The sequence below is a fragment of the Sorex fumeus genome, unplaced genomic scaffold (genome assembly GCF_029834395.1).
Source record: "Sorex fumeus unplaced genomic scaffold, SorFum_2.1 ptg000024l, whole genome shotgun sequence".
Classification (NCBI taxonomy): Eukaryota; Metazoa; Chordata; class Mammalia; order Eulipotyphla; family Soricidae; genus Sorex; species Sorex fumeus.
In genome coordinates, this window is record NW_026606081.1 from 23,936,933 (window position 1) to 23,950,000 (window position 13,068).

Below are 13,068 nucleotides of genomic sequence, written 5' to 3' on the forward strand. Positions count from 1 at the left end.
CCCGGCCGCAGGGCGCCCGCCGCCCGCAACTCCGGCCCCGGCCCCGGGCGGCCCAGGCCGTCGGGCCCCGCGGAGGCGCGGGGCCCCCCAGCGCCCACCCCAACCGGAGAGCGCGCGCGAGGCACCGAGCCGCAGCCGGGCGCCGCGCCGGGTCGCGATCCCGGGCCGCTCCGGGGCGCGCCCGCGACCGCAGGTGAGCGGCGGGGGAGCCGGGCCGGGCGGCGGGGGGCGCGGCGGGGCCGCAGCCGTTCACTCCGCTTCCCCTCGCAGGTCCTGCGCGGGAGAGCCGCTGCCATGGGAGAGCCAGCCCCGGGCGCCGGGGACCAGCCGCCGCCGCCGCCGCGCCCGCCCCGGAGCCGCGGCCCCAGCCCCCGCGCCCGCAGCCGGCCCGCGGCGTCCCCCTCTCGGGCTGCGGCAGGGCCGCCTCCGCCGCGCCGCCGGCCCGGGCCGCGCCTGTGATGAGCCGCAGCCCGCCGCGAGCCCTGCCCCCGGCCGCGCCCGCCGCGCCGCGCGCGCTGCTCCCGCCGTGGCCCCGGCGCCCGGGCCGCCGCTGGCCCGCGTCCCCGCTCGGGATGAAGGTGTTCCGCAGGAAGGCGCTGGTGCTGTGCGCGGGCTACGCGCTGCTGCTGGTGCTCACCATGCTCAACCTCCTGGACTACAAGTGGCACAAGGAGCCGCTGCAGCACTGTAGCCCCGACGGGCCGCCGGCGGCCGCGCCGGGGGCCGGCCGGGAGCGCCCGGGCCCCCCGCCGGCCGCGCCGCCCCGCGCAGCGCACGCGCGCCCGGACCCGCGGACCCCGCCGCGCCCGCCCGCCGCCGCCGTCGGGGCGGCCCCGGGGGCGCCCCCGGGCCCCGCGGCCCCGCCGGGCAACGGCACGCGGGGGCCCGCCGGCGGCGGCGGCGGCGGCGGCGGGGGCAAGCGGCAGCTGGTGTACGTGTTCACCACGTGGCGCTCGGGCTCGTCCTTCTTCGGCGAGCTCTTCAACCAGAACCCCGAGGTGTTCTTCCTGTACGAGCCCGTGTGGCACGTGTGGCAGAAGCTGTACCCGGGCGACGCCGTGTCGCTGCAGGGCGCGGCGCGGGACATGCTGAGCGCGCTCTACCGCTGCGACCTGTCCGTCTTCCAGCTGTACAGCCCCGCGGGCAGCGGGGGGCGCAACCTCACCACGCTGGGCATCTTCGGCGCGGCCACCAACAAGGTGGTGTGCTCGTCGCCGCTCTGCCCCGCCTACCGCAAGGAGGTGGTGGGGCTGGTGGACGACCGCGTGTGCAAGAAGTGCCCCCCGCAGCGCCTGGCGCGCTTCGAGGAGGAGTGCCGCAAGTACCGCACGCTGGTCATCAAGGGCGTGCGCGTCTTCGACGTGGCCGTGCTGGCGCCGCTGCTGCGCGACCCGGCCCTGGACCTCAAGGTCATCCACCTGGTGCGCGACCCCCGCGCCGTGGCCAGCTCGCGCATCCGCTCGCGCCACGGCCTCATCCGGGAGAGCCTGCAGGTGGTCCGCAGCCGCGACCCGCGCGCCCACCGCATGCCTTTCCTGGAGGCGGCGGGCCACAAGCTGGGCGCCAAGAAGGAGGGCGTGGGGGGCCCGGCGGACTACCACGCGCTGGGGGCCATGGAGGTCATTTGCAACAGCATGGCCAAAACCCTGCAGACCGCGCTGCAGCCCCCCGGCTGGCTGCAGGGCCACTACCTGGTGGTGCGGTACGAGGACCTGGTGGGGGACCCCGTCAAGACCCTCCGCCGGGTGTACGACTTCGTGGGGCTCTGGGTGAGCCCCGAGATGGAGCAGTTCGCCCTCAACATGACCAGCGGCTCGGGCTCCTCGTCCAAGCCCTTCGTGGTGTCGGCGCGCAACGCCACGCAGGCGGCCAGCGCCTGGCGCAGCGCGCTCACCTTCCAGCAGATCAAGCAGGTGGAGGAGTTCTGCGCGCAGCCCATGGCCCTGCTGGGCTACGAGCGCGTCAGCAGCCCCGAGGAGGTCAAGGACCTCAGCAAGACCCTGCTCCGGAAGCCTCGGCTCTGAGCGGGCCCCCCGCCCCCCGCCCCGCGAGACACCCCCCGTCCGGCGGGAGCTGGCTGTTGTTTCCACAAAAGCAGCCCAGACCCAAGCCGCGGCAGCCCACATAGCCTATTATAGATCCACCGTATAAATAACCACGCAGGCACTTGCTGTCGATGTTTTGAGTCATGGAATTTCAAGGAACAGCCACAACACGCGCGCCACACCCATCCCCGCCAAGACCCACTGGAGAGCGCTTGCGCGTTTGCGCGCGGACCCGCTGGCCCCGGCCCGCGGGTCCCTCCCCACCTCGCCCCTGCGCTCCTTTCCCTCCGCGCCCCTCCCCCTTCCTTCCTCCCTTCCTTCCTCTCCCTCCCTCTCCCCTTCAGCCCCTCCACTCCTTTCCCTCACCGATCCCCTCCCCTGCTCTCCCGCCTCTCTCCCCCCACGTCGCCACCGACCTTCGTTTCTGATGGGGGGGTGTTGAGGAAGTCAAGGTCCAGTGACCCCAACCTTGTTTACAAAAGTTCTCGTGGTATCTGTGAACCTGTAAAGGCGTCGCTTTGACATGGGGGGAGGGAGTGGAGAAAGGGGGACAGTCCGGAGCAAAAAAAAAAAACAACAACAACAAAGCCCCTTTGGGCATGAAATGCCCCGGGAAAAGGCGGTCTTCTCCACTGGACTTTGATGTAAAGAGCGAGGGTTATCTGTGAGTATTAATAAAGAAGATGATGAATAGTGTGCTTCTGGCTGTTTGCCTCCACCCTCGGGCTGGAGCTGACTCCCAGGTTCCCAGACCTCCCCACCCCCTGCGCTTCCCCACCGCCACCGGTCCCCCACTGTGATGGCTCTCTGCCGCGCCGCCGCGTCCCAGCGGCCCGAGCCCTTGGTAAGAGCCCTAGGAACTTGGGGAGTTTCACCGTGGAAATCAGAGCCTGTTCGGCGTGCACAAACGGGAACCGATCTTTCCATTCCGAAGGTTAAAACACGACCAGGCCGGTTGGAGGCAGATCAATGTTACCCTTCAACTTGGAGCCCAGAAAGGAAGAAGGAGCCCCTTGAGGATTTGGTGGGAGGTATTTAGTCTTGATTACTGTTGCCTTAACAAGGGAACTTGAAACAGAGACCCGTGCTTTGGGCTTGGGCTTGGGCTTGGGATATTGTGTGTGTGTATGTGTGTGTGTGTGTGTGTGTTTAAAAGGAAAGCATGTCATTAAAAGAACTTTGGATGGCTAGAACACAGACCTCAGAAGTGAATGTCACCTGAAAGTGGTAATGATCTTTTCTTTGGTTAGAAAAGTGTCAAGTGTTTGTGTTGGCCGAGGTTTGTGCCCTGGGTGGATGAAGGAGGGAAGCTTCAGTTGAGAAATGAAAGGGCACGGCAGGCTTTTCCACTCCTCCCTTACAGTCACAGAGAATGTGCATCTATCTCGGTCGGCTCGGCTGGCTCATGGGTCTGCTTACTTGCCTGCTTTTCTTTATCTTGTTTTCAAAATCAATTTGCAAAGAATCTGTAACATGTTACAGACAGTGGCAGGCTTTAGCCGGAAAACTCCTTTCAGAGATGAAAATGAATTACCGGGAATGACGAGTCGTGAATTACGAGTTGGTGTGTTTTCTACTAGCATCTGTATTTACAAGGAGAAATCCCTTGGTTTTTTTTTTCCTGCAGGGGGCTCGTTGCTGTGCTCTGCTGTCCCGAGTCTGTTTGGAAGCATCCTGCAGGAGGTTTTATTTCAATCCGAAGTTGGGAGGCCAAAACAGGAACAAAGGAACAAGAGTCAGTGTAGTTATATTATATCGTGTTAAATACGGTACAAGTGAATCTTACCATGACTCTATTTTAATATAATTTATTGTGAGAGCTCTGTAATCCTACCTTAATGTAGGTTAAATGTTGAGGGATTAATTTAGGGAAAGTATAAAAAATAATATGTACCTGGGGAATATTTTAACACAACATGGCTCTTAAGTATACTTTTGATTACATTGTGAAATCTACACTGTTAAGAATTCCAAAATAAAGAAGCACAGAGGTTTAAAAAAAAAGATGTATTAGCTGTGGTTTTTATAACCCATTCCAGAATGGCTACTCCTTAATATACTAAACTAGTTAATAGTATCGTGTTATTAGCCAGATTTCAGCTATGACATTGATCTTACTCGCTAATATTTTCATGGTGGCGTCTGTGCTGAATTACCTCCAGCAGCAGCTGAGTATCTGTAAGAGCTTGAATTTAAACACTTTAAAATTAAATGAGCAAAATAAATATTAATGTCGGATGACTATATAGATGAAACAGGTTTTACAGGAAATTAAGACAGCATCTTAGAAAGCAGCCACTCCGCGTAAAATAATCCATTTGAAAACAAATTTCGTGTGGCATTAGAGGCAGCTCTTATCACTCAATCGCAATCACATTGGAGCTTTGTGAGAAGGATTTGTAAGTAGTTGAGATTCGTGTTTCTCTCAGTCCATCCCAGGCCTTTGCATGAAAGTGCCATCCCAGTGTTTGGGGATCCTGTATTAAAATGAAAAAAAGATGCTGTGGAGTTTCTGGAGCCTGCAGAGCCAGGGAAGCTTCTGTGCAGATGAAATTTGAAGCTAAACCCCATCCGGACTGGATCTGACCTGTGTTTCCGCCCAGCCCACAATTGCCTTGTTTGGTGCCTGATGCTGCTTTGTCTCTCGGGCCTGTCCCTCCCCAGCTCTGTGATTTGAAAAAGTGAATTGTGGCTCCCTGTTCCTGGCTGCCTTCTAGGAAAGTGATTCCGTGCTGTTCCCGCCAGGAGCCCAAGTCTTCTTAGGAATCTTCTGCTTCCCCGCTTCCCCGGGTTTGAGGAGCAAGGCCGTGTTCTCGGGGCTGATAAGCCATCAGCCTCTGTTCCAGCTGCCCAGGGTGACAAACCCCAGATCCGGAGGCTCCCAGACCTCCCTGGCAATCTGTCTAACCATAGGAGGAAATCTTCCTCCGGGCAGGTGATTTCTGTTTTCAAATTCTGCTGGGCTGAATTTGCTCTGGATGGCTCCTTTGACTCCGGAATGCCTTTGTTCATGAGAGTGCCCGTTGTAGGCGCCGAGTCTACATTTAACCAACAAATGTGAGTTGGGAACAGGACAGAGAGGCCAGGCAAGGGGCTTGGGTTTCAGGCAGCTCAGAAGCTCTCAAAGGCCTCATTCAGATGGACCCGTGGGTACCTGGCAGGGAGGCAGGCAGGCTGGCAGGCGGGGACAAATTTTGTATCCCCCAGTCCAGTGTTTCTGATGAAGATTTATTCAAGAAGGGAACAAGATCTGTAACTTGCATGTTGAAAGCATTCGGAAAGGGAAGAATGTGTTTGCTACCTCTTACCTGTTTGGGAAAAGTGCCAGGTAGTTCTTAAAGTTGGCTGAAGTAACGGGAGTGAGCGTACCTTGGGCTCTGCTTCCACTAGGGACCAGCTTCTGCTGGTATGGACTCAGTATAGACCAGTGTCTTCCACTGACGAAACAGAAGCTGAGTCTGGAGAGAAGGCCATTGGGCTGTAGGGCAAGAACCCAGGGTGGCTGCAAGCCTATATAAAGTTGGTTTGTAAAGTTGCTCATCTTTGCAGAAGCCTCATGTGTACTGTTGTTATATACCGAGTCCTGAACACAGGGGTAGGCCTGGGAAGTAGATTCACCTGTGGCACGGAAAAGCCACTTTCAGGAGGTTTGTCCTCTGTGGTGGCTGATAGAGACACTGCCCTTCACATCCCCTGTCCCGTGCTGGTGAGCTCCGCCTAGGATCCGTGTCATACTCAGCTGGATTATGGCTGCTGGTTTGCAAAAAATGAGCATCTGAGTGGGATCATTTAGTCAACACTCCTGAGGTCTGGGCAGAAAATAAAGATCGTGCTTGAAACCCCATCTCCAGAGCTTCGAAAAATATGGAAAGAAATGAAAAAAGTTCAGTCTTAACTGAGGCTATGCCAATGGACAAGGTGTCCATTAAACACCCCAGAGTTTCTTCCTTCAGGACACTCAACATAGTGTGGGTCAGGTTATACACACACACATACACACACACACACACACACACATACACATACATACCATTGACTTTCCACATTGCCTGGCAGTCTGGCTAATGTGTATGTGGGTGAGATTGGCACTCAGTCCTGCCTGCCCTGGCGAGCAAGTGGTCAATTATTTTGTCAGAACTAGTGGCAGTTGTGGGCCAGCACCAATGTGAAGAGATCGGGAATGTCCACTGCTGTTGGAAGCAGAGCTGGAGGTTTGTGATGGGTTGGGCCCTTCAGTTAGCCCAGGCCAAGAGTGGCACTGGTCGTCTGTTCCCCAGCCTCCCAGCTGAACCTTTTGCAGTTCAAGTTCAGGCCACTGAGAGCTGGGAATCTCAAGTACAAGTGTTTAATAACAGAGATTACAGGGCTTGACTTGGGTTTCATGACATCAGATGCAATCCTGCACATCCTTAATCAAATTATGCTAAGGAAATTGTTAAATGCTGCACAACACATTAAGCTCACAAATTGGAGGATTTATGAACCAGTGTTTGGGGGGGTGGTATTGTTTATAAACTTAAAGGCATCTTGCAAGGCCAGGAACCTGTCTGTACCCACGGTGGGAAGACAGTGAGCAAGGCCAAAGCTAGAGTTTTGGTAGGACAGTGAACTTCATCTGATGTCAAAAGCTTTTTGTGGCTGCCTGCACCTGGAGGCGTGTGACAGTTCCGCTGCCCAGTGAACGGAAGGAAAACCATCCCTATGGTCCAAAGCTGCCCTACGGAAGAGGGACATTTCAATAGAGGTCCTCCCAACTCTCGTTAGAAAGCCATCTTGAACCCCTTAGCTTTCAGGTTTGGCTTCTGAATTTGTGGGGCTCCCTGTAAAATGAAAACGCAAGGCCCCTTGCTAAAAACAATGAAGTATTTCAACTGGGCTTCCCCAGAGATTAAGCCCAGCAAGAGGTCTCTGGGTGTGGGGCCCCTGAGTTGTATGGGTTATACAATTTATAACCCAGAAGCTTGTCTTGTGTGTGATGCAGAGACTAAAACGCCTAACTGTGGCAAGAATAAATCATGGCAGCCTGCACACATTCCTCGAAAATGGGTGCAAATGTGGGGAGCTCTTCTGTGTGACTGGAATTAAAGCTAAGCTGTGTCCTTTGCCTGAGGGATGGAGTCTAAGGTGGTGAGTGTGTACCTGAAATAATCCCTGGAGGCAGCAGAAGTGCTTGACAGTGGCCCCAGGTTGACCTGGAGGTCACTTGCGGCCCCTCCCGTGCAGACTCACACAGCCTGTGCTGTGGCTGGGGTCCTTCTCACAAGATCAGCTCTGGTAGCTCCCCTCAGCCTGTGGGCACTGGCAAGTTCTGCCAATGACAATGTTCCCTCCCCTGATCTACCATGGGACTCTCCTGAGGACTTTGTGTGCCAGCAGAAAGGACAGTAAGGCATAACCCCCCTATTACAAGGAGCCAGGAAAAAAAGTACAAGAGTGCTCAGCCAACTGGTCGACCTGTCCGCTCTACACGTAAGGTGGGCTAGGGGTGTTTCCATTGGTGGTGTGGTATACCCCATTCCCTTTGGGTAACAGTCCCCTTCTCCCACCTCCTGTTTCTTCACTACCCCATGAATTTCTCACATTATTGTCTATCCCAAGTCTGTCTTAAGGGTTTTTTTTTTTTAATTCAGCAGCCTTGCTCTAAGGTACAGACTTGTTTTATGGTCCCTTGTTGCCTTCTCTTCCTACCTCACCTCTATCAATGTGTCCCTTGATGATTGGGGTTCTTGTTTCATATCCTGTGTCCTCCCCTTAGCTCCCATTTGGGAGGGAAGAGATTGGGTATCCTTTGAACATGTGTTTCTTCCTAACCCCAAAGCAGCACACCTTGCATGCTGTGTCTTCATGAAGTGAGTGCTAAATATACCCCCAAACCAGAGTGAAGGCACACAGGAGCCAGCACACTAGCATGTCCAAGAGACTTCTAAGTTGTGTGCTACGTTCCCTGTGAGTAGGATTCATATGCATGGTAGACCAAGCTGAAAGAACAGACATTAGTGTGGAGAATAAAACCACCAGCGAGGACTGGGATGGAGTTCAGCAGTTGAGCACTTTTTGTCTTGCATGTGTGAGGCCTTGGTTTCAAACCCTACCACTGAACCCAAAACCCTGACCCCCCAAAAAAACTCCACAACAACAAAGGCCTGCAGACCTCCTCCAATGTGGGATTTCCATATGAATATTTGAAGTAGAAAAAAAAAGTGGCAGCCTCCACAAAGAAAAGTAACCGCACAATCACAGTCCAACAGAGCAGATATCCTTTTTAAATTATTTATTTTATTTTTTATATTTTTAGACCCTTACTAAGCTGTTCATGATTGGGTTTCAGTAGTACAGGGTTCCAACACCCATCCCTCAGCGAGTGGACATTTCCTAGCACCAGTGTCCCCAGGTTCCCTCCCATCACCCCCCATCCCATATCCCCTGAGATGTCCTTTATCAAAGGACCCAATAGGTAAAAACATATTACTATCATTCAGGCTATCTGTTGGGAATTGCAAGGAGCTCCTGCTGGTGTTTGTCATCTATCAGCCTTCTCAGGGGCTGGAGGGCTAAATATTACATTTCCATTTTCAGATGCCCTTAAGTTTCCCTTGAGAACTCCTACTCTTGTTAGGACTGGCCTAGCTCCTGGCCAAAAGGAAAAGCTGAGGTGTTCTTATATTGGAGCCCAGGAGCTTCAGATGAAAGAGAGGATTTGTTGTCCTTTTAAAAAGATAAATAGTGGGGTGGAGTGATAGTATAGCAGGTAGAGCATTTGACTTGCATGTGGCTGACCTGAGTCTGATCCCTGGAACCCCATGTGGTCCCCTGAACAATTCCAGGACTAATTCCTGACTGCAGAGCCAAGAGTAACCCCTGAGCATCACCAGGTGTGACCCCAAAAAGCAAAATAATAAATAAAATCTTAAAAACTAAAATAAAAAGATAAATAGAAATGAAAGGGATTTCCCCCCCTGAAATTATGGCTTTCACATGTATAGTATTGAACCCTGCTATTGAACCAGCCCTCTTACTGGGAGCTCCAGTCTTCTCCCCAAGACTCAGGCTTTGGGCATCCTTACTGCATTTAGGGAAAATCTGTGTGGGGCAGTTTCCACGTTTTCCTGTGAATTTCACATTCCCCAAATGCTTTCTCCATGTGATGCCCTTTTCTGACTTGGCATCACCATTTCCATTGGTTCCCAGGGCCTAAAGGAGCAGTGTCTGGTGGTGAGAGAAAGTCTTGCCATCACTGACCTTCACAGAACACCCTTTTTTGTGTGTGTGTCCATGTACCACATGAAGCCAGGCCTCTGAAGTCTTCCATCTGATCTTCCTCCTAACGGTCCTGGCGAGGAGGCATTCTGTTCCTCTGGCTTACAGAAGGACAGTGGAGGTATAGACAGTCATTTCCCTGGGATGACACAGCCAGTAAGTGACAAAGCATGTTTCTGCTGCCTTGGCACATCAGAGGTGGAACTTCCCATGGAAGAAACCATACTGGGAGAGTTCACCTGTTTGTCCCCGCCAAAGACTTGTGGAGGAAGGCGTCCCCTTGCCTGGGGGTGAGACAGGTATTATCTCTGTCTTACCCCATGCTTTTGAGCTGCTGGGCTTGAACCCGGAGCCTTACATGTCATGTAGACCAAGTGCTCCATGCCCAACCCTTAAATGTTCGTGTGTTGGTGGTAGAAAGAAAAGGTGAGTGCTGGTTTTAGTGCTTTTGGGTAATGGTGCTTGTTTAGCCATTGTGATGGTAGCAGCGAGCTCTGGGAGCCCCTGGACAGGTGAGCTGGGCAGGAGGGGCACAGAAAAGCGAAGGAAAATTGATGGGAGGGTTCATGGTGCAGCCCCACGGCTGGATGCAGAAGTCTGGACAGGCACGGCCCGCCAGCGCAGGAGGCCCCTGTGGGGCTGAGATGCCAGGAAGCCACCCTGGGACCCTGAACATCCAGACCGGCACCTGTGAGCCTCACCGGGAAGGCCATGGCAGTGCTTTGCAGGCCGGAGAGGTCAGTTCCTGGGCTTAAACCCTCAGGAGACCAAAGTTAAGGTGCCCTGCAGGTTCCAGGAACTGAAGCTGAGATGAAGCCTGGGGTACTGTCCAATCCCCTCCCCCAGGGTCTCTGCAGGCCTTTGGTTGAGAGAGGCAGCACTTTGGGGCAGGAGGTGGTACGGGCACAGCTGGCGGCTTATAACTCAGTTTGGGCTGGGGAGGGAGACTGACAGAGAGAGAGAGAGAGACAGAGTGACAGAGAGACAGAGACAGAGAGAGACAGAGACACAGAGAGAAAGAGACAGAGGGAGACAGAGAAAGAGAGAAAGGAGACAGACAAAGATAGAGAGTGAGCGAGCGAGAGCAAGAGGGAGAGAGAGTGAGCAAGGGAGAGCCAGAGCGAGAGTTAGAGGGAGAGAGAAGGAAATAGAGAGAGAGGGAGAGATAGGGAGAGAAAGCTAGAGAGAGCGAGAAGGAGAGAAAGAGAGGAAGAGGGAGAGAGAGCAAGAGAAAGGGGGGAAGAGAGAAGAGAGCGAGCGAGGTGGCAGGAGCCAGCATGGCCACGTCTGCAGTGTGGCTGCTGGCAGCACAGGGGTTATTTCAGTTGGCTCCTTTGTGGGTGGGAACCCAGGGGTCACGAAGACCAAGACCGAGAGACGCCCCTGGACTCACTGCAGGAAAGACCAGAAGGAATGCAGCCCCAAGGCCCCATGCGGTGTGCGCTTGCTCTCTTCATGCGCCAGGTCCCCCAGGCTCCCACCAACGAATCTTTCCTCTTTCCGCTGTCCCGGGCTTCCCTAGCATTTGCAGTGGCTGGGGATGTCCCCTGGGATCCTGGTCCAGCATTCTGAGGAGCCAAGGGGGAAAACTGAAGCAGACAGCAGGGTCTTTGGGTGGTCTGGAAGTGGCACTGGGTGAGACATTAGTGGAGATTCCCTTGTTGCAGAATGGATCCAATTATGCTGAGCAAAACTGGAAATTAAAGGATGTAAGGAAGAGATTGAAAAGCCACTAGGAGGCTGTGCCAGGCCCACAGCTTTCCCTCCCTCTCTCTCCCTCCCTCCCTCCCTCCCTCCCTCCCTCCCTCCCTCCCTTTCTTCTGCCTTCCCCTTCCCTCTCCCTTTCCCTCCCCTCTCCCTCTCTCCCTTTCCCTCTCTCCCTCCTGTCCTGGTCTCCCTCCCTCCTTCCCCTCTCCTCTCTCCTTCCTTCCTTTCCCTCCTTCCTTCCTCCTTCCCTCCCTCCTTTCCATCTTTCCTCCCATCCCTCCTCCTTCCTTTTCCCCTTCCCTCCTTCCTTCTTCCTTTTCTCTGGCCCTCCTTTCAGTCTTCTCTGCAGATTGAGCCTGAACATGGCCCTATCTCCTGCATCTGAGAGGTGGCCGATGGTTCAGTCCCTGCAGCAGACAGATTCCCTCATGGAGCCCTGCAAGCATAGAGCACCAGCCTTCAGGATGCCTGTGATGTGGGAAGAAGAAGGCCACATCAAGGTCGAATACCATATTTTATTTAGATCACTTGAAAGTTGGCATTCTGAGGCAGTAGTAGGCTGATGAATGACCTTTCATAGGGGGAACACTGATACAGAGGTGCTAAATGGTTTTCTTAGGGGTACAGAAAAGGGTGATGTCCAAATAAGTCTTTTTTTTTCACTCAACTGGAGTTGAGTCTGGTTTGTGTTTCTTCTTCAACTGGCCTTGCCTGACCAGCTGACCAGCCTTGAGGGGAAAATGTGTGTGTGTGTGTGTGTGTGTATGTGTGTGTGTGTGTGTGAGATGAGAGTGAGAGGTAGTGAGAGAGAAAGAGAGAGTGAGAGAGAGAAGCCAACAAATGAAAAATTGTTTTGCTCTAATGCCAATAATGCTTCCTTTGAGAAATACTTAGCTAAATTAAGCCAAAGAGAATTATGTATTTATAATCAAATGTTAAGGAGTAATGATACCACCAACACCATCACCATCATTGCTATTTCGGACCTTTGTTGCTATTATGGATCTAAAAATTGCCTTTCTCTAGCTCCATTCTGCTGCTGTAGGTTGGGTGTGGAGAAGATAGCCAGTTTCTTGAAGGGTAGTGAAGAGGGAAAAATAAAACGATTGCTGGGCTGGAATTCCCTATAGATAGGAGCAGGGATTTGAGATATTATTTTTTAAATAAAAAAATTAAATTTAAACACTGTGGTTCATAATACGGTGTTACAGGCTTTCAATGTTCCAACAACAATCCCTCCAGATTTGTGATCGTATTATAACTATAGAATTATAAATACAGATATAAAGTTCTGGCAAGATAGAGAGCAGCGAATGAAGCCAGAAATTCTGGAAACCTTCATTTCTGAGCTGGTGCCATTGTCAGGGCAGAGTGGTGTTGGATCGGCATTGTGACAGACTCGAGTTGCAATACATCCGAGGGGAGGACCTCACAGTCTAGGATGTCGGACGGGTCCCAACCTTGAGTTACTAAGTCAAGGATCATGGTGGCCCAGGCGGTGGTGGAGGAAAGGTCAGTTTCTGGTGCTCACGTCTGCATTTATCCCTGACTTTGGGTGCCCTCGGTTCCTGCAAGTCATTTAGTTTCTTCACTTCTGAACACCCAAGTCAGTTCACGATTGTATCTGTGTTTTCACACTCCTGGAAGCTTCTTTTCCAGCTACCCCAACATCTCCTTTCCTCGAGCGCAAATTAAACTCAGCAGCGCAGTATTTTGTCTGACCTCCAGAGTGTCGATGTAGCCCATAATCCAATTTAACTCTAATCTCCTCAGGGGCAAGGAAACCACACTTTTAACTTCTTATCTGCTGCGCAGAAAGTCAAGAATGAAATAGTTCTGCACAGACTGCGTCCTACCACAGACGTAGGGCAGTGTTGATTAGGGTCCCCACAAACCATCAGGAGGCCTTTCTGGGCTGGGCACACACAGATCTGTATTATCAGGTATTTTATCAAGGGCCACCAACTAAGAATGGCCATGCACCACCACCCACTGAATCGAGAAAGAGCTATCAATCTGTCAATCCTGTCCGTGTCCGGGCCGGGTGAGGTTTCCCGTG

General features: G+C 53.4%; 1 protein-coding gene across 1 annotated transcript; it reads left to right on the forward strand.

Annotated features, from left to right (window-relative positions):
• Positions 1 to 443: 443 nt before the first annotated feature.
• On the forward strand, positions 444 to 2,632 carry CHST2 (carbohydrate sulfotransferase 2). The gene has a single exon (XM_056114172.1). The coding sequence runs from the start codon at positions 459 to 461 to the stop codon at positions 2,022 to 2,024; it is 1,566 nt and encodes a 521-aa protein (XP_055970147.1). The 5' UTR covers positions 444 to 458; the 3' UTR covers positions 2,025 to 2,632.
• Positions 2,633 to 13,068: the final 10,436 nt, after the last annotated feature.